The sequence below is a fragment of the Myotis nattereri genome (genome assembly GCF_964212035.1).
Source record: "Myotis nattereri genome assembly, chromosome: 3".
Lineage (NCBI taxonomy): Eukaryota > Metazoa > Chordata > Mammalia > Chiroptera > Vespertilionidae > Myotis > Myotis nattereri.
Genome location: NC_138077.1, coordinates 148,706,876 through 148,734,468, shown reverse-complemented (window position 1 = coordinate 148,734,468; position 27,593 = coordinate 148,706,876). Strand labels below are relative to the sequence as shown.

Below are 27,593 nucleotides of genomic sequence, written 5' to 3'. Positions count from 1 at the left end.
GTAAGTATATTTATTTAAACATGCATATGTCATAAGGTAAACATGCTATAACAAAGCATAGGAGCATTAATTCTATCTAATGAGGGCTAGGGATTGATATTCTTTAGTAAGCACCTTTTTTGTTTCATTGATTGAATGAAATTGAAAAGAATACACACTAAAAACAAGCCATAGCATATATCCACATTCTATAATTTATTTAAAAAAAGAATTATTTCATTTTTAACAGTAAACCTATGCCTTGCACAATGCGAAAAAATTTACCAGGACCAACCAATATTGAAAAGACATCTATGGCTTTTTCAATCCAGGAAGTATTATCATTTTGAGCAGTATCAATTATATTTCTCAAATGATTGATCTCTGCATTCATCTCTTCAGATTTCTTCTTAAATCCTTCTCTAAGCAGATCTTCTTGAACCTAAAAAAAAGTGAGAAGGGAAATAAAACATTTTAAATTCCCATGTTTTTCAAGAATTTCATTTCCTATTTAAGAACTCTTGCTTTTCACTCTTAAAATTGTTCTCTCTTACACAATCAAGGATAATTTTGCAACAAAAAAATAATCCTGTCTTGGACCTAAACACTGAAAGAAAGCTTAGTTTACAGTCTTACAAATATTCACATATACACAGGGTTTTGCTAGGATGTAAAGCCTGGCCTGAGGACAAATGTAATGTGTGCCCGTCACAATATCAGTTGAGAAGTAACCTTGTCCTGCTGGCACCAATTCTCAGTCCCATTTGGAATAATATGGCCAACCAAATGTAGAAATAATAGGAAATTATACATTGCTCTAGAACCTTATTATAAACATGTACAGATAGCCAATCAGGAATGCTTCATTTGATATAAGATGACTTGGGTAGACTCTCCATATCTGGGAGCCATGCAGCAAGTTTGAAGCTGTCATATCCCTGAATTTTTAATCTGGACATTTATGATAGTTTATTGTCAGCATAGATCTACCTTACAGTCTTTGGGTGGTAGCAGGGTTCCTGATAATAGGCAATGATCTTGGTAAAGCAAACCAGTTGGCGGTCATAATAAATACATGTGTTTCAAATAACTGTTTATTCAGGCAAAATAAGTCATTTTAAAATCACACCGCAGAACCTATTTATATTGTCCAAGTATTCAGAGATGAGATGCTTGTCCTGACCACTCCACAGTGTATGCACAGAGTAGATTTCAAAGATATTTTTTACAAAGAAAGGGGACAAGGGGAAGATTCAAGGTTTTAACAAATGACAAGTAGTAAATGGAAATGGTGTTTCCTCCATGGTCTTGCTGTAACATTCTGCATCCTACCTGAGGTACCAGGACAAAGACCATGGAGCACTACTGAGGCCATGGCAGGACTTACCTTCAATTTATGCTCCAACATCATATTCTGTTCTCTTATTATAGTCTCTTTGTCCTTCTCCATCTTCTCCTTCAGTTGCAATATATTTTCCTTGAGACTCCTCTCCTGTGCCTCCATCTGCTGCTGCTGCTCCTGTAGTTTCTGTCTCAGCAACTCCTGTTCCTTCTCAGCTGCCTCCTTCTTGGCCCGCTCCACTGCCCCAGGGAGGTTTGACAGAGGGAAGAAAATTAGGTGAGGACTAATCTCTACCCACTTGAGCTCTGATAACAAAACAAACTGGAAGGGGAGGTGAGAAGACTCTGAACTGCTCCCTTGCCACACCATCAAGAGCTCATAGCAGAGTGTGATGGGAAAGGCCATGGCTGGCTGATGTGCCCTGTTGTTTTCAGAGTTAGAGAGTATGTCCCACAGAAGGAGAGAAAGCTCCTTGTGTCAGGAGGTTTTGTTCTCACAGCTGTCAAAGGACAGTGCAGGTACCTGACACCCATTGTCAGCCCAGCCCTCTCCCTTACCTGCCATGGCCTTCTCCCTATCCGTGAGAGCTTTGTCTGCTTGCAGGATGGAATTCTCTGTTGCTGCCTGAGACTGCAGGAACCTCTGGAGAACTTCATGTGCCTGAGGAGACAAGAGGAACAAAGAACTTCAATTTCCACTGGGAAGAATAGGCTTCACAATAACAATGTCCATGTTATTTTTTCTTCCTGACTAAAACTGCATCATGTCTCCACACAGTTTCCAATCTCATTAGGGAGACCAGAAGCTCTTCATACCCCTGAAGTCTCTCCCCTAGTGCTACATTCTTCTATTCACTCTACATTCCAGCCAGAGAGAACCATGTTCAGTTCTATACAACCACTGTCTCGGGTTCTTTTGTATAGTTGCCTCCCAGGGAGAAATGTCTCCAATTAGTGTTGCTGTTCTCCTCTGCCACTTGCTGGCTGTTCCGTTGAGCAAGTCATTTTATCCCATCTCTGCTCTCAGTTCAGATGTGTGAAATGTTCATCAAATGTATAGATGCCTCTTAATGCTACTTGAAGGATAACAACAAAATTCACGGGAAAGAACTCAATATTATGCCTTAACAATAAGAGTTCAATAAATATGAATTGCATTATTATCGTTATTTTAATATTATAAGTTGGTACCAACACCTATATAGTCAATATTCTCAGATTCATAAGTATTTTAATGCTGTATGCAATTATGGACGTGATTGACTTCCTTTTCTCTTTTGATCAGCCTGGAATACAAAAATTCTGACTTTAACTTGTAAATTGTTTGCCTTTGACTAACTGAATGTTATATTGTTGGATGGAAAATGATTGTTTCTCTTCTGCCTTTTATGAATTTCGGAAATCCATATTCTTTTCTGAGAATGGACATTGTGACTCTCTTTAGGAAGAAAGACAAAATTGTGGGTCTTTAACGCTAAAACAGTCATGATAGCCCCATGCTCCCATATTACCCACAACTAATGCTGTGGCCGATTTCCAGGAGACCCTCTTGACTTTAATCTGTAGGATCCCTACGCTCCCCTTATTCCTCACCTTCACTCCTTTCCTGGGCACTTGCCAGTAGTCCTGTTCAAGCCTTTTCTTTGTTTCCATGTAGAGCTTGTGACCACCAGGAACAGAGAAAATGCCTGCTGAAATACCTTCCATCAGGGACTTGGAAAGCTGCTCAAGTTTTTCCTGGCAGTATTTAACAGATGCCTCTTCATTCCGTAGCAAGATCTTATCCTGTTTATCCTTTATGATTTCCTGCAAGGGAAGTATAGAGGGCTGTCACCAGGAGAAAGGAACAGAGGAGAAAAAATTCCAAAGAACCTGGTGGAAGAAAGTCTAGCTGTGGTCCTCATGAGAAAAGCATTCTGTTGGAGAAGGACATGGAATAAAACAGGAATTACAAGGCTTCCTTTACTCATAACCCTGAAAATTCCATGTGAGGCAGGGGAAAGCATCTAATCTCTCTGGTTCTCAGGCTCTTCACCAATAATATTGGTGTTGAATTACTTTATCTCTATGGCTCCTTGCAGCTGTAACTTTGTTAATTTCATTTTCAATGATACAATGAAACAATAAGGAGCCATAAGAATTGAAAATAGCTTGGTATGAGGGTCTGTTAAGAGAAATTTGGTTCCTGGGAATGGGAGATTGTTCTCAGAAAGCATCTAGTGAAGGAATGACATTTGGGTATTCAGGGCAGGCTTGAATTCAATATAAGTATTCAGTTCAGAAAGATGTCTATGCTAATTATGCATCAGAGAACAAATAAATTTTTACATAAAGTACCTGGGGAGAAGAAGAAGAAAATGCAGTCTTTTAAAATTGCATCTCTCATACGAATCCAGACCACTCTATCCATGACTGAGAGAGGAGGACTGGGGTAAGAAAAGCTCTTCTAGGCTTAATTTTCAATGAAAAGGTCACAAAGGGTAAATAAATACTAAGGCAAAGTACCACAAGATTCTTCTGGAACCCGTGGTTGTCATCCTTGAAGGAGTGCTCCATGAAGATTGCAATGGCTTCCTTCTCACAGGCTGCGTGCAGGTCCAGCAGCTCCTGCAGGGTGTCTGTGGGGAAGTTCACTCTCTTTGCCATCTGCTCACTGTAGTGGTTGGCTGCCTTCTGAACAGCCCCAGAGTTCTCAAGCTGGGCCAGAGTTGTAACCGCATTCTCCAAACAAGGCACTGCACCACTGTTGATGGCATCCACATAAGTCACCACCAGAGTCCTTAGCCCTAATAAGCCAGGAAATTAAAGGGATAAATATCAATTATCACACAAAGGGATCTATGATTTGTAGACAACATTTTTAAATCTCTCTATATGTATGTCTGTCTCTCACAACCAACACACATATGTGTGCACGCGTGAACACAGAAACACACACACACGCACACACACAACTTCCATCTACTGCTATTGGTGTACGCAGTTAGTTAGATATTAACAAGATACCAGGGAGCTACTGGAATGAGTCATCTGTTAAAGCCTGATTAAATAGGAAAAAAATAGCCTTACAATCACCCTGGGAATCCACCCAACTAACTAGGATGGTAGAAAAATGGCACAGAGAGAATTCCTTTACTAAGTACCTGTGCAATAGGAGTCAAATGACCAAGCAAAACAATGAAGCATGTGCAATAGGAGTCAAAATGTGGACCATAAATGGGGAGGGCACAAAACCGGGAAAATATGGGGGAAAGATTGCATGAGGGAAGGGCACAAGCCCCGAAGAAAACAGGTAAAAGATTGGATAGTTTTAAAGAAAGCCTGACCTTTCCCAAACCCAAATATATATGGGAAAGTTTCACAAATACCTCAGGTCAGTAGCTGCCCTCTAGCCTGCCAGCTCTCTGTCTCCCTAAGAGTGTACTTTCCTTTTCACTTTAATAAAACTTGTCATTATCGCGTAAAACTCCCCCTACATAAGGGTCCCTCAAATTCTTTTCACACAACACCACAGAAGAACATATTTCCTCCAATAACACTATTGTCCCATTGACTTTAATTTGTATGTTTCTTTAGACCACAAGGCTAACATAATTCAATACATTCCTTTATCTAACATACTAAAGGATATCTGGAAAACACAATTTCGCATTGAAATTCTTAGAAGCAAATTGCTTACATAGGTAGACAAATGAGGCAGGGTAAATGTGACCCTATATTTTTCTGAATTCTAAAGCTTCCTGTAAATTTTCAGAGCTTTATGGGCTCAGGTGCATTGTTAAATTGGTCTAAACCCCCAAAATATCTTTTGTATTCTCCTTGCAAATCTCATTCATTATAAAGGACTTCAATTAAGAAACAAGTGTATTCTATTTTTCTACCCAGTTAGTGATACCTTTTGAGTAGATGTTGTATTAGTATGGATACTGCAGATTTTGCTGTCAATGGTTGTAATTTTGGAGAGGAATTTATAAACAGCCAACAGTGTGACAAGTATGCATGTGTCTTCGTTGAGTATGAATAATTGTAGACCCATAATTCTATGCAGAATCAAACACAAGTTTGGAGAACACATCCTATAATATCTTCAACAAGTATTAGGCTCCACAAAATGTGAAGTGGAGACTCACGTTTCCCAGTGACTGTGATTCCCTCCCTGAGGGTCTTGGTCCTCGCCTGGGTGAGAATGTAAGAACAGAAGTTCTTTGTTTGTTCCTTGAAGTTAGGATCCAGTTGGTTGTCTACAACCTTCTCAATATGGGCTAGGAGTTCTTTGTTGTTTATTGGCCGGTCAAAGACAAAACACTTTCGTCTTGGAAAGAAATGCCGGATGCACTCTCTAGGGAGATTAGATATTTGAGCTTTGGGATTCAGGCCTGAAAGATTAAAACAAACAAAAACAAAAACAGGTATCACAGTAAGAGCAGTCTGAGGACAAGGGACCTAAAGATTTTTATAACAGGTATATGTGTATCTTTGCCATATTCTCTCTGTATAACTTCTGGTTATACCTCCTTTAGCATGGACATCCACATGCTTCTTTAACATAAAATTTACCAATGATGCAACTTTGGGGGGAAATTTTGGAAGCGATTAAATATGCTTAAAAAACAACTACAACAACCTATTGCTGTTATTGGACCTAAAAATGGTAGAGTATTTTCTATATTGTCAATATTAGCTACTAAATGAATAACAGAAACATGGGTCAAATGTACTTTTTTGTCATCTTGATCCCATGGGGAAATGAAGCTGTGGATCAAAATGAAGAGCCCAAACAAGACTTTATGAAGCAATGTTGGAAATAACACTAGATTATCTAAGGAAAACTGTTTAGATGCTAAAAATAATCTGTACAGCATTAGCTTTTAAAAAAATAAAATCCTCTGAAGAGTGAAGAGTAAATGTAGCTAAAACATAATTTTAAGATATCACCATTAGTCTCTAAACTCTTTATGGAAAATAACTATATTCAATTGATAGCTTTGCTGTTCTGTGTAGCCCATTTCTCATTTTTTTTTGAGAAACCATAAACAGAAACATGAAATCAAGAGTGTATAAATCAGAAGTGGATTTTCTTTCAAGGGTTCACCAGATACCTACATGCCCATGTTAATGTAACCCATTCAAATATTTTTATTATTTTGAAATTGTAGCATGGGTAAATATGGGTAAATTCAAAAAAAAATTATGATACAGATCAAAAGAATTAACATAATTAAAATGTCTATAATGCCTATAATGAATCTATAGATTCAACACAATCCCTGTCAAAATACCAATGGTGTTTTTCATATCAGTACAATAAATAATCCAAAAATGTATATGAAACCATAAAAGACCCTGAATAGTCACAGACATACTGAGAAAGAACAAAGTTAGAAGTATTATGCTAACTGATACCAAACTATAATACAATGCTGTGGTAATCTAAGCAGCATAGTGCTGGAATAAAAACAGACATATACATCAATTGAACACAACAGAGTGCCCAGAAATAAACCCATGCAAATATGATCAAATAATAGATGACAAAGGAGGCAAAACAACATACAATGGGGTAAAGGCAGCCTAGTGGTGCATGGTGTTGGAAAATTGGACAAATATGTGCAAAAGAAGTGAATCTACACCACCTTCTTACACCATATACAAGAATAAGCTCAAAATAGATTAAAGACTTAAATGTAAGACTCCAAACCATAACACTCCTAGAATAAAACATAGACAGTAAAATATCAGACATGAAGGCCAATACACGTATGAAAAGATGTTCAACATCACTAATCATTAGAGAAATGCAAGTTAATACCACAATGAGATATCACCTCATGCCTGTCCGAGTTGCTCTCATTAATAAATCAACAAGCAATAAGGGTTGGTGAGGATGTGGAAAAAAGGGAACAATTTTGCACTGTTGGTGGAAATGCAGATTTGTGCAGCTACTATGGAAAAGAGGATGGAGGTTTCTCAAAAGAATTAAAAATAGAACTACCTTATGACCCAGTGACTTCACTTCTGGTTATATATTTGAAGAAATCCAAAACACTAATTCAAAAAGAAATATATGACTCCTATATTCATTGCAGCATTATTTACAAGATATGTAAGTAACCTAAGTGCCCCAAAATAGACAAGTAGATAAAGTATTGGTAGTTCATATACACTAACTACTCAAGCAAAATAAAGAATGAAATCATACCATTTGAGATAGCATGGATGAATATAGAGAGTACTGTGCTCAGTGAAATAAGTTAGACATTGAAAGACAAATATCATATGACTTCACTTATTTGTGGATTCTAATAAACAAAATAAACAAACAAAATTGATTCAGACTAATATATATAGAGAAAAAAATTGATGGCTACATGAGGAGAGTGGGGGTGGAAAAAGTGAAGGCATTAACAAATACAAGTTGGTAGTTGAAAATATTCATGGGGATGTAAAAAAGAGCATACGGAATATCGTCAATAATATTGTAATATCTATGCATTGTACAAGGTGAGTACTTGAAATATAGGGAGTTCTCATTGTAAAGTATGTTATCTAACCACTATGCTATATATTTGCAAATAATACAAAATGATATTGAGTGTAAACTACAATTGAAAATAGGTGTCAATGAGTGAGGGACAGTTAAATCCAGCAGGAATATCAGAGGCTAGCAGACCGGGCTCTCCTGGACAGGAGCACCAACCATCGCCAACGGCACTTCCTGTGCTGTGGGGCTCAGGCACAGAGCCCTTGCCATCTTGAAGTGGAGAGCAGCCTCTTCTAGGAACTCATCAGCACCACCACTCAGACTGGTCTTGGGCACTGCCCGTGACCCTGCAGTCACTCCAGTCAAAATCCTGCTGCCCCACCTGCAGACCTGCAGAACCCTAGGACTTCTACCTCCAAGGGTGCATGGCTCCTACAGCAGTAAGTGTGACTTCCCTCTTCCAGGCTGTCGACCTCCAGACACCACAGTCATGCCTTTCCACTGTGCAGGCCTCCTGAGCCCACCTCCTGAAAGGTGGCTCTTCAGTGCCCCTGTGCGCCCCCGCTGGGTGCACTTGTATCCAAACAAGGACACATGCCCTGGCAATAGAAATTGGGATGCCCTCCTTCCAGGCTGCCTGCCCACAGACACACCGAGTCACACAGCTTCAGCGCCAGAGCCCATCTGAGTGCTCCACCTTGACAAACAGCCACCGGGTGCCTCTGTGAGCCACCACTGGTATGTGAACCCAATCAAGGGCACAAGGTCCCTGCAGCAAAAACTGAGTCTTCGCAAACCACAGCTGCCGACCACCAGACACCACAGTCGTGCCTTTCCAGCGCACAGGAACAGGCAGCACTGAACACCAGTAACTTGACTCTCGGCAGGCACATGCTGGGACTGTTTCTCATTGCATGCACATGGGATCCCTGATTCTCAGTGCAAGCAAACTGAGCTCCAGTGACTCCAATTCTTGGCACACATGCACACAGGGACCCTGATTCTTGGCGCAAGGTCCCACCAAGCGACAGAGACTCCAATACTCAATTCTCGGAGTGGGCATATGGGGGCTCTGACTCCTGGTGCATTCCAGGGGACTCTGATTTTTGGTGCATGACCACAAGGATTATTTTTTTCAGTGTGACGCATGCAGGGTGCCTGATTCTAGGTGCATGCACGAGGCTGCACTGAGCACCCGTGACTCTGATTCTCAGCGCATGTGGCACCCACTGACCCATGGCAGCCACAGGCCTCAGTGTCGGAGCTCTTCAGTGACACTCCAGTGGCACAACGTTCCCACTGCACATGGCACAGGCCCCCACAACTCGGTGTTTGGACCTTCTGATGATAGTTAGAATGGAAAGACAAGGAACAATGCCCAGAGGGAAAAAAAGAGAAATCACTAAGAAAGAAAATAAGTGAAATGGAGTCATGCAATAATGACAGAAAAAGAATTCAGAGTAATGGTCATACAGTTCATAAACCAGATGGATGAGAAAATCAACAACCTATGCAAAAATCAGGAAGAAATTAAAAGTGATATAGCTACCATCAAAAATGCTATAGGAGGTTTCAACTGTAAACCAGAAGAAGCAGAGGACCAAATTACTGAGTTAGAAGATAAGGAAGAGAAACAAACCCAAACTGAACACCAACTGGAGATAAAAATTTAAAAAATGAAGGAGAGCATAAGGGAACTTTGGGACAACAAAAATTAAGTAAGATATGTATAACAGGGGCACCAGAAGGACAAGAATAGGAGCAAGGACTAGAGAATCTATTTGAAAAAATAATGACAGAAAACTTCCCTGATATGGGGAACAAAAAAGTCACACAAGTATACAGATATTCCCAAGCAAGATGAATCCCGAAAGACCCACAACAAGACAAATCATAATTACAATAGCAAATGTTATCAACAAACAGAGAATCTTAAAGGCTGCAAGAGAGACAGAGAGTTGCCTCCAAAAGATGCCCCATCAAATTATCAAATGATTTCTCAACTCAAACATACCAAATTAGAAGGGAATGGAATGAAGTATACAAAGTGATGCAAAGCAAAGGAATGAATCCAAGAATACTCAATCCAGCAAGACTATCAATCAAAATAGAAGGGGAAATCAGGAGATTGGCAGACAAAAAAAAAAATGCTAAGGGAGTTTATCACTACCAAGCCAGCAATGCTAGAAATGCTAAAGGGAATGCTGTGAAAAGAAGAAATAGACAGGGAGGAAGGAATACAGGCATAAAGTACAGAAATGTCTACAAACAAGTGCCAATCAATAATAACATTAGCCCTGACCGGTTTGGCTCAGTGAATAGAGCATTGGCCTGCGGACTCAAGGGTCCCAGGTTTGATTCCAGTCAAGGGCATGTACCTTGGTTGCGGGCATATACCCAGTGGGGAGTGTGCAAGAGGCAGCTGATCGATGTTTGTCTCTCATCAATGTTTCTAACTCTCTATCCCTCTCCCTTCCTCTCTGTAAAAACTCAATAAAGTATATTTTTTAAAAATAATAACATTAAACTTAAATGGATTAAATGCTCTAATAAAAAGACATGGAGTGAATGAATGGATAAGCAAACATGACCCATATATATGCTGTCTACAGGAGACCCACCTCAGAACAAGAGAATCACACGGACTGAAAGTGAAGGGATGGAAAAATATCTAGCAGGCAAATGGAAAGGAAAAATATGCTGGGGTAGCAATACTTCTATCTGACAAAAAAGACCTCAAAGTGAAGGCCATACCAAGAGACAAGAAAGGCAACTTCATTATTCTAAAGAGATCTATACAACAAGAGGTTATAACTTTGGTAAACATATATGCACCCGATGCAGGAGCACCCTAATACATAAAAAAAACTTCTGGGAGGTATCAGGGGAGAGATTGACAGCAATGCAATCATAGTAGGAGACTTTAACACCCCCATTAACATCACTGGATAAATCCTCTAGACAAAAAATTAGCAAAGAAACAATAATCCTATATGACTCACTAGATCAGATGAACTTAATTGACATCATTAGAACATTCCAACCCACCCCAAAACTACAGAATATGCATTCTTTTCAAGTGCACATGGGACATTTCAAAAGATAGACCACATATTGGGACACAGGCAAAGTATCTCCAAAATTTAAGAAGATTGAAATCATATCAAGCATTTTCTCAGACCATGATGGCATAATATTACAAATAAACTACAATAAAAACAATAAAAAAATTCAAACACTTGAAGGCTGAATAGCATACTATTAAATAATGATTGGGTTACCAAAGAGATCAAAGAATAAATAAAAATCATCCTGGAAACAAATGACAATAAAAACACAACAATCCAAAATCTTTGGGACACAGTGAAAGCAATTCTGAGGGGAAATTTATTCCTGGGTATCTTAATTTTTTTGTTGCAATGGTAAATGTGATTGCTTTTTAAGTTTCTCTTTCTGTGAGTTCATTATTTGTGTATAGACAAGCCATATACTTCTTGGTGCTAATTTTTTATTCTGCTACATTGCTGAATTCATTTATTAAATAAACTAGTTTTTGATGGAGTGTTTGGGGTTTTCTATGTACAATATCATGTCAACTGAGAATAAGGACAGTTTTACTAAAGTTCCAGTTTGGATGCCTTTTGTTTTTTCTTCTTGTCTGATTGCAATGGCTAGTACTTCCAGTACTATGTCAAACAGGAGTGGTGAGAGTGGGCATCCCTGTCTTTTTCCTTTTCTTAGGGAAAATGATTTTAATTTTTGCCCGTTGAGTATGATGTTGGCTGTGGGTTTGTCATATATGGCTTTAATTTTGTTGCGGTATCATCCTTTTATTCCCACTTTGCTGAGCATTTTTATCAAGAAAGGGTGTTGGATTTTGTCAAATGATTTTTCTGCATCAATGGATATGATTATATGGTTTTTATCTCTCAGTTTGTTTATGTGATATAGCACGTTTATTGATTAGTGGATATTGTACCATCCTTGCATCCCCAGAATAAATCCCACTTGGTCACGGTGTATTATCTTGCTAATGTAATGCTGGATTTGCTTTGCTAATATTTTGTTGAGAATTTTCACATCTATGTTCATGAGGGATATTTTCCTATAATTCTCTTTCTTTGTGTGTCTTTACCTGATTTTTGGATTAGAGTAATCTTGGTTTCATAGAAAAACGTTGGAAGTGTTCCCTCCTCTTAAATAGTTTGGAATAGTCTGAGGAAGATAGGTTTTATTTCTTCTTTGAACGTTTGAAAAAATTCCCCTATGAAGCCGTCTGGTCCAGGGTTTTTGATTGTTGGAAGTTTTTTGATTACTGCTTCAATTTCCTCCATAGTTATTGGCCTATTCAGATTTTTTTGATTTCTCCTGATTGAGTTTTGGAAGGTCATATTTTTCTAGGAATATGTGCATTTATTCTATTCTGACCAGTTTGTTGGAATAGTGTTCACAGTATTTTTTTTTGTAATCCTTCGTATTTCTGTAGGGTCTGTTGTTATTTCACCTCTTTAATTTCTGATTTTGTTTATTTTGGTCCTCTCTCTTTGCTTCTTGGTGAGCCTGGCTAGCATTTCATCAATCTTGTTCATCCTTTCAAAGAACCAGCTCTTAGTTTCATTGATCTTTTGTATTTTTTTTTCCTGGTCTCTATGTCATTTATTTCTGCTCTGATCTTTATTAATTTCGTTGCTACTTCATAACTGTAATTTTGCTACTGTTATGAATCATACTGTAAATATCTGATATCAGGACGATCCCTGTGAAAGTGTTGTTGGACCCCCAAAGGGGTTGTGACCTACAGTTTGAGAACCGGTGAGATAAAGGACCTGCACTCAGAAAATACCAGGACACTGAAAAAGAGATAAAGGAAGACATGAACAAATGGAAGAATATACCATGTTCATGGATTTGGTAGAATCAACATCATTAAAATGACCAAACTACTCAAAGCAATCTATAAATCCAATGCAATCCTCATTGAAATACCAACCACATACTTCAAAGACCTAGGACAGATTCTCCAAAAATTCATCTGGAATAAAAAAAGATCCCAAATAGCTGCAACAATCTTGAGAAAGAAGAACAATGTTGGAGGGACCTCAATACCAGATATCAAGCTATACAACAAAGCCAATGTTCTCAAAACTGCCTGGTACTGGCACAAGAACAGACATATAGACCAATGGAACAGAACAGAGAACTCAGAAATTGACCAAAGTTACTGTGCTCAGTTAATATTTGGCAAAGGAGGCAAGAACATACAATGGAGTCAAGATAGTCTCTTCAATAAATGGTGTTGGGAAAATTGGACAGATACATGTCCAATTTTTTAAACTAGTCCTCCAACTTATGCCATACACAAAATAAACTCAAAATGGATAAAGGATTTAAATATAAGATGGGAAACCATAAAAATATTAAAGAAGCTATAGGCACTAAAGTAGCAGACATTTGTCAAAGCAAAATCTTCATTGATACAGCTCCTAGGGCAATGGAAACTAAAGAGAAAATAAACAAATGGGACTACATCAAAATAAAAAGCTTCTGCACAGCAAAAGAAACCATTAACAAAACAACAAGAAAACCCACTGCATGGGAGAACATATTTGCCTATGTTATCTCTGATACGGGTTTAATCTCCAACATTTACAGGGAACTCATACAACTTAACAAAAGGAAGGTAAACAATCCAATCACAAAATGGGCAAAGGACCTAAATAGATCCTTTGAGAAAGAGGACGTACAGAAAGTCAAAGAGACTTATGAAAACATGCTCAAAGTCACTAATCATTCAAGAGATGCAAATCAAAACAACAATGAGGTACCATCTCACACCTGCCAGAATGGCTATCATCAACAAATCAACAAATGACAAGTGCTGGCTAGGATGCAGAGAAAAAGAACCCTCCTTCACTGCTGGTGGGAATGCAGACTGGTGCAGTCACTGTAGAAAAAAGTATGGCATTTCCTCAAAAAATTAAATGAAACTTTCATTTGATACAGTAATACCACTTCTAAGAATATATCCCAAGAAACTAGAAACACCAATCAGAAAGGATATATGCACCTCTATGTTCATAGCAGCACAATTCACAGTAGCTAAGATTTGGAAACAGCCTATATGCCCAACAACCAATGAGTGGATTAAAAAATGGTGTTACATATATACAGTGGAATATGATGCTGCTGTAAAAAAAGAAGGAACTCTTACCATTTGCAGCAGCATGGATGGAACTGGAGAGCATTATGCTAAGTGAAATAAGCCAGTCAGTGAAAGATAAATACCACATGATCTCACTTATTTGTAGAATATAAAGAACATTATACACCCATGAACAAAAATAGATACAGAGGCAAAGAAGCATCCAACAGACTGTCAAGCTACAGTGGGAAGGCATGGGAGGGTCAGGGGGAGAGGTAAGGGATCAATCGAAGGACTTGTATGCAGGCATATAAGCATACCCAATGGATACAAGACACTGGGGGTGAGGGTGAGGGCATGTACCAGGGGATAGGGGAGGCCAGGGGGAGGTCAATGAGGAAAAAAAAGACATAAGCACTACTATTTGTAATACTTTAAACAATAAAATTAAATTAAAAATTTAATTATTTAAAAATAAAAAATCTTTGATATAGAAATTAAAATTATATTCTAATAATTATCAATAATTACACAAATAGGTAGATTGAAAAGAGAAAATATACTATTTCAGGTTTATGAGAACATAAATTCATTTTTATAAATAGCATATGTATAAAGATATTAGAAAATTATATGCCCATTTTAGAAGAATTATGTCTAATTACATGAAAAATATTTTCTCATGAGTAGGCTTTTCATTGTAATTTTATGCCAAACAAGTATTTGATGAGCTGATTTCCTCAAAACAGAAAAGCAGAAGCTAAAATAATAAACATAAGTAACTGCTCTTTAGAAGATTTTAGCACCAGTTTCAAAAGTTACAATTGGATTCTAAATTACAATGTGTAAAGAACAAATTGGTTATGAATAGTTTTACTCTACTTTAGGCTCTACTTTTCTTATGTGAACTTAAACTTCAGTCCATAGAACTTTTCAACTCATTCCCAGCCACCATTTCTGCAGACTTCTAGTCTCAAGTACAAATGCTACTCCAATCATGATGTTTACTACTTCCCATTCACTGCCCAGCCATGCTGTTACCTGGAACCAGCTTCAAGGCATTCTCCAAGTACTCATCTGCTGTGATAGGGTGACCATTTAACTCCAGCTCCAGGCAGAAATCCCGTACGGTCCAGATAAAGTCTGGAAAGAAACTCACAAACTCTGATGAATCTTCTACTCCATCTGGTGTAGGGGAGGACTTTGCCCTGATGAGTTCTGTCAGCTCTGTCACGTAACTAGGACCTGGCTAAGGAAAATTAACTTTCTACCCACAATTCCCACATTTCTTTAATTCAAACAAACAAACAAAACAAACAAAAAAAAAAGAAAGAAAAAATAGTATTACAAACACTCTCACTCTGATTCCTTTTGGTTCTCCAAAGGCAACTAAGTGGAGGGAAGGAGAAACTGACTGGTTCTCCATTCCCATTGAAGCCATGACACATGGAGGCTGGGTTCCCGGAAGGATACTGCAGCTGCTCCAGGGCCTGGTGGTTGATGGTGCTCATGCTGTTGTAGACGAAGCTGCTACATAGCAGCACAGCCAGGGCAAAGATCCACGAGTCATTCTTAGGGTCGCCCTGGAAGAACATTAGGGCAAGACATTCAGGGGTTTACCCTATAGAAATTCATTCAGACACTAAGTCTAACAGTCCTTCATTTTATTTCTGGAAAATTACTCACAATGCAAGCAAGTTTGAAGATGGGAATAAATATACATATGAGCTTTAGCAATTAAGAAAACATTACCTGTGACTGTGATTTTTGTCATCACAGGGTTTTCTTTTTAATGAATTGGATGAAATAAAATAACATATAAAGTAATTTAGTGCAGCACCTGGTGTGCTATTAGGTTCAATGAATGGTATTAGCACATATTTATTCTACATATATTTGTTGGTCATGGACTATATAAAATATTCCATAGTTAACATAACTGGGGATATATCCAAGAAGTGTTTATGGGAAACTACTGAATATTTCCACTGTTATTAAAATTAAAAATCAGTTTAAAATGACAAATATTACTTTCCAAGTCACTATTTCAAAGCCATGATGAACATCTATACCAAGGAATATAACAAGGATAATATCTATAGGATGCTACATCAAAGTAACATATATAAGCATTGGAACCTGTAACTATAATAGCAAATTAAGGGGGAAGGGAGAGAAAATATCAATCAAAGAACTTATATGCATATATGCACAAAACATGGACACTGACTAAAGCATGCTGAAGGCCTGCAGAGGGGATAGGTGTGAGAAAGATGTGGTCAATAGGAGGGGAAGAAGGAAATATTTGTAATACTTTCATTAATAAATATAAATTTTAAAAAGCAGAAAAGGATAAATCATTCATTTTACCCTTTAGTAGAAAACTAAAATATCAGAAACCCATCTGAAAATTTTGTAAAACAAACACATCTTTTATAGAACCATCTCATTCAGAGGTGTCTCATAGTCTTCCAGAATGCTTGGTGAGTACTTGGTGAGCTTCACCAGAGGACCAAAGACTTTTTGAGGGCAGGGCTTTTACAGGGGTCACTAGTATTTACAGTACTAACTTAAAGACCCAGGAATATGGTGCTCAGCAATTGAATCGATTATTCATGCATTGCCGAGAAATAGAAAAAATTTACTCAATGTACCATGACACCTTACCTAGAATTAAGAGTCAAACAAGGGAGCATTTGCCTGATATATAATTCGATTTCTAGATTTTACAAATAGATCAAGCTGTTAAATTAAAGAGTTAATTATGAGAATATCCGGATTGAAAACATTTTATCTGTGACCCTCTGCCTTACCTTTTCCACATCGCCCAGTCCTTCAGTGTCCAGAAGGACCAGAGTGCAATCAGGTTTACAGGGGTGAGGCACGCACCACATCCAGATGCCCTTGGTTTTAGACTGCACCGTAGAGCCCAGAGGGAAACCTATAAAGGAAGGGGAGACCCAAACAACAATGACAGCAGACAATCTAAGCAGTCAAGGGGCTATAAAATCAGACTTTTTGGAATGGAATTACCCCAGAATATAAGATGGTGCTTTCTCTATTTTGTAAGAATGCTTTATTTTGTGTGTCATCTATTTGAAGGAGGAGATGAATGTTAACTGTGAAAATGATATCCAGCAAGAGCTCAAAATGGAGGTGAAGTGCATCCATGAATCAGACATAATAAAGGTCACTGAATACTATAATAAGAGCATTTTAAATAATGGTCGGGCATGTACCTTGGTTATGGGCACATCCCCAGTAGGAGCTGTGCAAGAGGCAGCTGATCGATGTTTCTCTCTCATCAATGTTTCTAACTCTCTATCGCTCTCCTTTCCTGTCTGAAAAAAAAATCAATAAAATATATATTTAAAAAAATAAAGAAAGAAAGAATGGTCCAGTAAAGGACGAATAGAAGTGGATAGAAGAGAAACATCTAAAGAAAAAGAAATTCAGATAATATTTTTCCAATCAAGGTGATAAAAATAAAAATGGCAAATGGAGTGGGAGAGGTTGTTAACAACAATGGAATGTGAACTCACAAAAATCTTTAAAGATGGTGATAGATATGCAATTATCTTTATATAGTCATGGGAAAAGCAAAATTCTAGGAGAGAGCAAAACATGTTATAAGCAAGAGAGGAGGCACAATTTCAAGACCCCAGTGTTGGCACAGATAAAAGAAGGAGTCTATGTATTACTCAGAGGGATTTTTCTTAACTGAAGTAAAACTATAAATATGGCAATAGAATATATTAAGGTAATAATTTAGTGATGAGAATTAGACATAGAAGTTTGGTTTATTGAAATGAGTTTAGTTCTCTGTTCATGTAACCAAGGAAGAAAACTAATAAGCTGTGATTTAGTTAGAGTAAAAAAAATTGGCCCTGGCCTGAGATAACACTAATTAAGGTCATAATTTATTAGTAAGAATTAGAATTAGAAGGTTGTTTTATTGAAAGGAATTTAGCTCTTTCTTTATGTGACTAGTGAAGAAAACTAAGAAACTGTGATATAGCCGGAGTCAAAGAATTGTCCTCTGCCTGAGACACCACTCACCGTGATTCTGTCCTGCAAGCCGATTCATCAAGTAGGATTTGCCTGTACGATACAGTCCTACAATGGCCACGACCACCACTGGCTCAGAAATCTGGCCAAGAATCTCTAGAGCTTCCTGATTCACTGACAGGTGCTCATTGTTGTTTTCCACCAGGCAAATGGGGGCCGTCATGTTGGGTCTAGATGCCATGGCAACTTGCAAACCTAAAAGAAGATCCCAGTAGAAATAAGCTTACAATGCTATTCACTGAAGTAGAGTTGTGCATAGCACACATCGTCTCAGGACAATGGGAGTGTTTTACTTTATTTCTGGCACAGTAAGCATAGGCCAAGCCCTGCAGTGAAAAATTCGTCTTTGTTTGGTTCTATACTTGCAGTGGATCTCTGCAAGGGCCAAAGTGTTCCCAATGCTGTGAGGACCTCAGATTGAATGTTATTGCTGGTGCTGGGCAGCCACATCTTGTAATGCAGTTGGGTGGCTCTACTCTATGCCAGGGTCACCACTGAGAAGCAAAGCCATCACCTCATGTGAATATCCTGTCCCCATCCCTGAGTTTTAACCAGCTGCTAAGAGGATAGTGAGGTGGATGCTGAGGAAGGACCTGCCTGGGATAAAAGCGACCTGGGGACAAAGCCAAGATATATTAAGCCATAGGTTTCATGCATCTCTCTGTCTCGTGGTCCTCGTTGCTGAGGAGAGCTATAGAACTACTGATGAGTATGACTAATATTCATCACAATCTGAGGATTTAGCTGGGCAATTTGGTTTGACATATGACAGACCAATAAAATATAATATCTATGGCTACATTTATGATACTGAAGGGACTGAAGGAGTTTGGGGTTCCAGAAGAGAAACAGCTTTTGATTTTTCTCCTTTTTTAGAAGTCTTCAAAATACTTTTGGCCACAAAGTTTAACAGTCATCCCCTGTTCAGAGAAACTGAGTCATGGGATATTTATTTTGTTTTTCAAAATGAAATGTGCATCAAAATTTAATAATAGATTGATGTTATAAGCCAATAAAAAGTATATATTAATAAAATATATAATGTTTATATAATAAAAATTATATAATTTTATATAAAAATTATATAATATTTTATATAAAATTTTTATATATAATTTTTATATATAATTTTTATATAGAATAAATTTTTATATAATAAAATTTTTATATATAATAAAATTTTATATAATAAAATAAAAAACTGTCAATAAAGAATAACAAGAAGTCTTCCTATTTTTGTATCCTCCATGTCCTCTTAAACATATCGTTGTGATTGAAAAAATCAACAACTTATGTAAGATTCTAGAGGAAATAAACGGTGATATAGCTAAAATAAAAAACACTATGGAAAGTTTCAACAGTAGACTAGGAGAAGCAGAGAACTGAATTAGCAAATTAGAAGACAGGGTGGTAAAACAAGCCCAAAATGAACTGTAATTGGAGAAAAAAATTAAAGGTTAGGAGGGGAGCCTAGGAGAGCTTTGGGACAACATGAAACAAAGCAACATACGAATAATAGGGGTGCCAGAGTGACAAGAAGACGAACAATGGTTAGAAAAACTATTTGAAGTAATAATGTCAGAAAACTTCGCTGATTTAGGGAAGAAAAGTGTCACACAAGTAGAGAGAGTCCCCAACAATATGAACCCGAAAAGACCCACACCAACACTCAACGTAATTACAATGGCAAACGTTCAGGGCCAAGAGAATCTTAAAGGCTGCAAGAGAGAGACAGAAAGTTACTTATAAGGTATCCCCCATTAGAGTATCAAATGATTTCTTAACAGAAACACATCAGGTCAAAAAGGAATGGAAGGAAATTTACAAAGTGAGGCAAAGCATGGGGCTGATGCTAAGAATACTCTATTCAGCAAGGATATCATTCAAAATTGAAGGGGAAATAGGGAGCTTCACAGAAAAAAAAAAATGCTAAGGGAGTTTATCGCTACCAAGCCAGCAATGCAAGATATGCTAAAGGGCCTGGTTTAAAAAGAAGAAATAAAGAAGGAAGAAGGAGCACATGCACAAAAATAAAAATGGCTACAAACCAGTACCCATCAATAATAACTTTAAAAGTAAATGGACTGCCCTTTCCCCACATGCCAATATGGTGCTTGGTTCTTCCCAGGAAGCTAAGGCTGCGTTGGGGTGAGGCCCTCACTTCATCAGGCGACTAGTACCACTCCTGGCAGCGCTCACCCAGCACTCGACCTCATCATGGCCTCAGTCTCAGAGCTCACCTGCATCTACTCGGCCCTGATCCTGCACAATGATTAAGTGACAGTGATGGAGAATAAGATCAATTCCCTCATTAAAGCAGCTGGTGTAAATGTTGAACCTTTCTGGCCAGGCTTGTTTGCAAAGGCTCTGGCCAATGTCAACATTGGAAGTCTCATCTGCAATATAGGGGCTGGTGGACCTGCCCCTACAGCTAGTGCTGCACCAGCAGGAGGTCCTGCCCCTTCCACCTCTGCTGTCCCAGCTGAGGAGAAGAAAGTGGAAGCAAAGAAAGAAGAATCTGAGGAGTCTGATGATGACATGGGCTTTGGTATTTTTGACTAAACTGGTTCTTTTGTAACACAGTAAATAAAAGCTGACCTTTGTTGCTGTTGGGCTTGGTGATTTTCTGGAGATGTGCCTGTATAAAGATGATCTCACTTCTCTAAAAAAAAAAAAGTAAATGGACTAAATGCTTCAATCAAAAGACATCGAGTGGCTGAGTGGATAAGAAAACATGACCCATATATATGCTATCTACAAGATACCCACCTCAGAACAGGGGACTCAGACTGAAAGTGAAGGGATGGAAAAATATATTTCAGGCAAAATGGAAATTAAAAAAAAGCTGAGGTAGTAATACTTATATCTGACAAAATAGGCCTCAAAGTATAGGTAAGGCCACTTCAAAATACTACAGGGATTGATACAACAAAAGGATAAAACTCTGGTAAACATATATGCACCCAAAGCAGGAACACCCAAACACATAAAAAAATTATGGAAGATATCAAGGGAGAGATCAACAACAATACAATCATAGTAAGGAACTTTAATACCCCACTGGGTAAATCCTCTCGACAAAAAATCAGCAAAAAAATATCAATCCTAAATGACTCACTAGATCAGATGGAACTAATTGACATCATCAGAGCATTTCACTCCAAAGCCACAAAACATACGTTCTTCTCAAGTACACATGAGACATTTTCAAAGAAAGACCACATATCGGGTCACAGGCAAAGTCTCTCCAAATTCAAGAAGATTGAAATAATATCAAGCATTTTCTCAGAACACAATGGCATAATAATAGAAATAAACCTCAATAAAAACAACAAAAAACTCAAACACTTAAAGGCTGAATAGCATAATATTAAACAATGATTGTATTACCCAAAGAGATCAAAGAAGAAATAAAAAACATCCTAGAAACAAATGACAATGAAAACACAACAACCCAAAATCTAAGGACACAGTGAAAGCAATCATGAGAGGGAAAGTTATAGCTCTACAGGCCTACCTCAAAAAAAAAAGTAAAACTGGTAATAAATTAACTAACTCTAGAACTTAAAGAATTAGAAAGTGAGTAACAAGAAAAGCCCGGAGAGAGCAGAAGGAAGGAGATAATACCAGTAAAGATCAGAGAAGAAATAAATGATATAGAGACAAAAAAAAAAAAATACATAAGATCAATGAAAACAAGAGCTGGTTCTCTGAAAGGATGAACAAGATTGATGAACCTCTAGCCAGGCTCACCAAGAAGCAAAGAGAGAGGACCCAAATAAAGAAAATCAGAATTGATAGAGGCGAAATAACAACAGACCCCACAGAAATACAAAGGATTGTAAAAAAATACTATGAACAACTGTAGTCCAAAAACTAGATGACCTAGAGGAAATGGACATATTCCTAGAAAAATGCAACCTTCCAAAACTCAATCAGGAAGAATCTAAAAATCTCAATAGACCAATAATTATGAAGGAAATTGAAACACTCATCAAAAACCTTCCAGCAAACAAAAGCCCTGGACCAGACTGCTTCACAGGGGAGTTTTACCAAACACTCAAAGAAGAAATAAAACCTATGCTCTTCAGACTATTCCAAACAATTCAAGAGGAAGGAACACTTCCAAGCTCATTCTATGAAGCCAACATTACCCTAAAACCAAAACCGTATAAAGACAACACAAAGAAAGAGAATCACAGGCCAATATCCCTCATGAACATAGATGCCAAAATCCTCAACAAAATTCTAGCAAATCAGATCCAGCAGTACATCAGAAATATCATACACCATGGCCAAGTAGACTTTGTCCCAGGGATGCAAGTATGGCACAATATCTAAAAATCAATAAAAATGATATATCAGGCCGAAACCGGTTTGGCTCAGTGGATAGAGCGTCGGCCTGAAAGGTCCCAGGTTCGATTCCGGTCAAGGGCATGTACCTGGGTTGCGGGCACATCCCCAGTGGGGGATGTGCAGAAGGCAGCTGATTGGTGTTTCTCTCTCATTGATGTTTCTGACTCTCTGTCTCTCTCCCTTTCACTCTGTAAAAAATCAATAAAATATATTTTAAAAAATGATGTATCAGATAAACAAATTGAGAGATAAAAATCACATAGTCCTATCAATTGATGCAGAAAAAGCATTTGACAAAATCTAACACCATTTCTTGATAAAAACCCTCAGCAAAGGGAATAGAGGGATCATACCTCAACCTAATGAAAGTGTTATATGACAAACCTACAGCCAACATCATACTCAATGGGCAAAAACTAAAACCATTACACCTAAGAACAGGAAAAGACAGAGATGCCCACATTAACCACTCTTCTTCGACATAGTACTGGATGTGTTAGCCATAGCGATCAGAGAAGATGAAATAAAAGTCATCAAAATTGGAAAGGAAGAAATAAAACTGTTATTATTCACAGATGACATGATACTGTACACAGAAAAACCTAAAGACTCCAGCAAATATTATTCGACTTAATAAAGGGATTCGGCAATGTAGCAGGATACAAAATTAATGCTAAGAAATCTAAGGCATTTCTTTACACCAATAGTGAACTTACAGGAAGAGAGATTTAAAAAACAACCCCATTTACCATTGCACCAAAAAATTAAGATACCTAGAATAAACTTAACTAAGCAGGTAAAAGACCTCTACTCAGAAAACTACAGGACACTGAAAAAAGACATAGAGAAAGATATAGATGGAACAATATACCATGTTGATGCATTGATAGAATCAACATCATTAAAATGTTCATATTACCCAAAGCAATCTATAGATTCAATGCATTCCCCATTAAAATAACAATGGCATATTTCACAGACCTAGAACAAACTATACAAAAAATGCATGTAGAATAAAATAAGGCCCTGAATAGCTGCAATCCTGAGAAAGAAGGAAAAAGTAGGAGAGATCTCAATACCAAATTTCAAAAGCTGTATTACAAGGCCACTGTTCTCAAAATGCCCTGGTACTTGCACAAGTACAGACATATAGACCAATGGAATTGAATAGAGAATGCAGAAATTGACCCAAACCAATATGCTCAATTAATATTTGACAAAGGAGGCAAGAACAAATAATGGAGTCAAGATAGTCACTTCAATAAATGGTGTTGGGAATATTGGACAGATACATGCAAAAAATTTAAATAGACCACCAACCTACACCATACACAAAAATAAACTCAAAATGGATAAAGGACTTAAACATAAGATGAGAAACCATAAAAATCCTAGAGAAATCTATAGGCAGCAAAATCTCAGATATATGGTGAAGCATTAATCTTCACAGATCCAGCTCCTAGGGCAATGGAAACTAAAGAGAAAATAAACAAATGGGACTACATCAAAACAAAAAGCTTCTGCACAGCAAAAGAAACCATCAACAAAACAACAAGAAAGTCCACTGCATGGGAGAACATATTAGCCAATGTTATCTCTGACAAGGGTTTAATCTTTAACATTTACAGGGAACTCATACAACTTAGTAAAGGGAAGATAAACAATCCAATAAAAAAATGGGCATCAGACCTAAATAGACACATTTCAAAAGAGGACATACAGGAGGCCAGGAGACATATGAAAACATGCTCAAAGTCACTAATCATCTGAGTGATGCAATTCAAAATGACAATGAGGTATCATCTCACACCTGTCAGAATGGCTATCATCAACAAATCAACAAATGACAAGTGCTGGAGCGGATTCAAAGAAAAAGGAACCCTCGCACACTGCTGGTAGGAATGCAGACTGGAGCAGCCACTGTGGAAAAGAGTATGGAGTTTTCTCAAAAACTAAAAGTGGAACTTCCATTTGACCCAGTGATCCCACTTCTAGGAATATATTCCAAGAAATTAGAAATACCAATCAGAAAGGATATATGCACCCCTATGTTCATAGCAGCACAACTTACAATAGCTAAGATTTGGAAACAGCCAAAGTGCCCATCAGCAGATGAGTGGATTAAAAAACCATGGTACAATCTACACAATGGAATACTATAACTCTATTAAAAAGAAGGAACTTTCATCATTTGCAACAGCATGGATGGAACTGGAGGGCATTATGCTGAGGGAAATAAGCCAGTCAGAGAAAGATAAATGTCACATGATCTCACTCATATGTGGGATGTAATGATCAACATAATTTGATGAAAAAGAATAGATTGATCTAGAGACAAATGGTTGGGAAGGGAAAGGGGGTTAGAGAGCAACCAAGGGACTTATATGCATGCATATTAGCATAACCTATGGACACAGACACTGGGGTGATGAGGCCTTGCCCGTGCTGAAAAGGGATGGGGGAGGGGGTCAATTGGGGAAAAAGGAGACATATGTAAATCTTTAGACAAAAAAAAAATGGTGGTACATCTACAGGATGGAATACTGTGCTGCTGTAAAAAGGAAGGAACTCCTACCATTTGCAACAGCATGGATGGACCGGGAGAGCATTATGCTAAGTGAAATAAGTCAGTCAGAGAAAGATAAATATCACATGATCTCACTCATTTGTGGAATATAATGAACTCCCGGGGTCCAGCCCCAGCGGGTCCAGGGTTTCCCAAAGATGTGGAAGGAGTTGGCGAAGAATGAATGACACGGAGGCAGTGTTCAGGTGATCATCATAGCCAGGTTCTTTTTTTTATTGTCATCTAGCATCTGTATTTATACTATTTGGTCCCAATCCTATCCATTCTATACAAAAGGCCAGGGGGCTTCCTATCTCCATTCAAAGGTTACTCCATTGCTCCACTAAGCTTCAAGGAAGTAACTGAAAGAGATCACTCCAAGCAAAGATCAAAGCGACCAACCACCCCTCTGGGGAAACAACCTTTCTCAGGGAGGTGGTCCTATTTAAAACACATAGCTATTAAGAGGGGAGCAAACATATTAAGAACAATATGCCATATACACCAGGTCCCTTGAAACATCCCTGCAGGGACTGCCTCAAGCAACCAGGGTGGATGGGCTTCCAACAATGAACAACATAAATTGATGAACAAAAACAGATTCAGAGACAGAGAAGCATTGATCAGACCTTCCAAACGCAGAGGAAAGGCAGGGGAGGGTGGGGGTAAGGGAGAGAGATCAACCAAAGGACTTTATGTATGCATATAAGCCTATCCAATGGACACAGACACTAGAGTAGGTGACGACATGTGGGGGGGGGGGGAGAATGGGGCAATAAGGACACATAAGTAAGACCTTAATACAGAAAAAAGATAGATAAAACAAACTCTATAAATAAATAAAAAATATCCGTGTGAAAATATCAAGTGGCGGTGCATAATTCCTGGACATGTCTGACCTAGGACTTTGTTAGGGCAGAGAAAGTACTTCTTATATTCCAGGAAGTGCTGTGCTGGTCCGTCCTAATTTTCAGACCATACCAAGAATGAAGCTGAGCCGGGCAGTGTCCTAAGCTAGTTTGAGCCTGAGTAGTGAATTATAGCCTTGTCACGAGACAATCTGCACCTTTCCCAACTTTTTAGGATGTGACTGGGAGCTGAGGGTGAGGCCACAATCATAATGCAGCCCATCTGTGTCTGACTGGTTTCCTTCCTTCCTTCCTTCCTTCCTTCCTTCCTTCCTTCCTTCCTTCCTTCCTTCCTTCCTCGTTTTCTTTTTCCACCCAATAAATAAAGGCACCCCAGAGCTCTCTGAGCCAAGTCTGCTCTTGAGAAAAAAAATTAAATTAACTAAAAGTGTAAAATTTAAAATGTTGTGTCAGCGATGAGTCTAATGTGGAATAAGAATAGGACCACAAGTCCAACCTAGTGCACATTACAACAAGGAACACAGCTCATGCATGAAGAAGCTGCCTCCATGTCCCACCCCATCCCATTAAACAGCCAGGAGAAGACCCTAATCTCTCCGCTCTCCATGCACCCACATTGTCTGCTCCACTTGCTGCTGTCCTGGTTATGTGAAGTCCTACTAGGCTGTCACCTCACAGCTACCACTGCTCCTAATGGGGAAGCTAAAGCCAGCAACTGAGCCCTGCAGTCCAGGCTACCAGGCTACAGGTGTCCCTACCTCTCCATTCCTCAGTCCATTTTGAATCAGAAATTGAGAGGCTTAAGCTCAGGACCAAGCTGCTTGCAAAAGAAAGTTGAATTCCCACTTCTGTCCCTCAGCTCCTCAGGTCAGTGTGTCACAGAACAACTCCCAGGTCCTTCTCACTCCTCCTTGCTCCCTCTCCTCCTCCCACTTTTCTGTTGTTACCTTACAGAAGTTTAAAAAAAAAGCTGAGGAATTTTGTTTTCATTCTTACAGAGGACTCAGCAAAACAATTGAACCTAAAACCAATCATTGATGTAATTTTTTGGTAGGGTCTAAACATGTGGAAACTGCAGATAAAAACCCAGCTTAGACCTTATAGTTATTTTTAATAGCTGATTAAAATATGTGAGAATGAAGTATTTCATCTAAATACCACTTTATAGAATCTTTGGAATACTAAATACAGTTCATACAATAAAAGAATGATTTAATATTTAAATTGCAGGGTAAGGATAATCTCCCTGTTTTTACAATGTCCCACAGACATCAGGGAAATGTGTGAGATGGGGAGGGGTAGATGGAGGAAGTGACTGCAACAAGGCTTCTTAGGAAAGGACAGGTTTGGTTCCTCAGTCACAGAAAGGACTTCAGCCCCTTCAAGCAGGTGATAGAGGATGCACTCCTCCTGTTCCCAGGCAGGGCTCTTTGTGCAGCCTGGGAGGGTGCTCAAGAGGGAGCAGCCCATCCCAGGAACAAGCTGTGTCCCCTGCCCTGCAGCAGCCTTCCATCCAAACAGAGGGGCTGAGGTGCCTCCAGTTTAAGGTCCCTCCAGCCACCCCTCCTCTGCCCCCACCATTGGCCAGCTGCCTCCAAGGCTGATGTTATTGTTGATGTGACTTAATGTTGTTGTTCCTTAATAAACATGTGCAAGGAAATCCAAGTCCCTGAGCGAACTTACCTTTCTCCTAAGCTGCAGATATCGGATAAGTTCTTGACTCTAGCTGCCTCACTCCTCCTGAGTCTGGCTCCCCAGGGTGCTCACAGTTCTCTTTAGAAGCTGAAAATC

At 38.5% G+C, this 27,593-nt stretch overlaps 1 protein-coding gene and 1 pseudogene across 2 annotated transcripts; one reads left to right on the top strand and one right to left on the bottom strand.

Annotated features, from left to right (window-relative positions):
* LOC308516720 (guanylate-binding protein 6-like) lies at positions 1–27,593 on the bottom strand. Its single transcript, XM_081087779.1, has 11 exons — positions 27,486–27,593; positions 18,003–18,206; positions 16,757–16,884; positions 15,417–15,526; positions 14,985–15,181; positions 5,451–5,696; positions 3,826–4,106; positions 2,914–3,126; positions 1,879–1,981; positions 1,367–1,560; positions 1–421 (listed from the first exon to the last, which is right to left on the bottom strand). Exons 2-11 carry the CDS (start codon positions 18,190–18,192, stop codon positions 212–214), a joined length of 1,872 nt encoding a protein of 623 aa, XP_080943905.1. The 5' UTR covers positions 18,193–18,206; positions 27,486–27,593; the 3' UTR covers positions 1–211.
* On the top strand, positions 20,229–20,573 carry LOC308516735 (large ribosomal subunit protein P1-like; annotated as a pseudogene). Its single transcript has one exon. The product of its transcript is annotated as a large ribosomal subunit protein P1-like (transcript).

Excerpts from the sequence above, each read along its gene's own strand:
- LOC308516720 (XM_081087779.1), bottom strand. The coding sequence starts at position 18,192 with ATGGCATCTAGACCCAACATGACGGCCCCCATTTGCCTGGTGGAAAAC. Across the intron at positions 1,982-2,913 it reads TGCCCAGGAAAGGAGTGAAG|GCACATGAAGTTCTCCAGAG; the intron begins GTGAGGAATAAG and ends TTGTCTCCTCAG. Across the intron at positions 1,561-1,878 it reads TAGGGAGAAGGCCATGGCAG|TGGAGCGGGCCAAGAAGGAG; the intron begins GTAAGGGAGAGG and ends TCCCTGGGGCAG.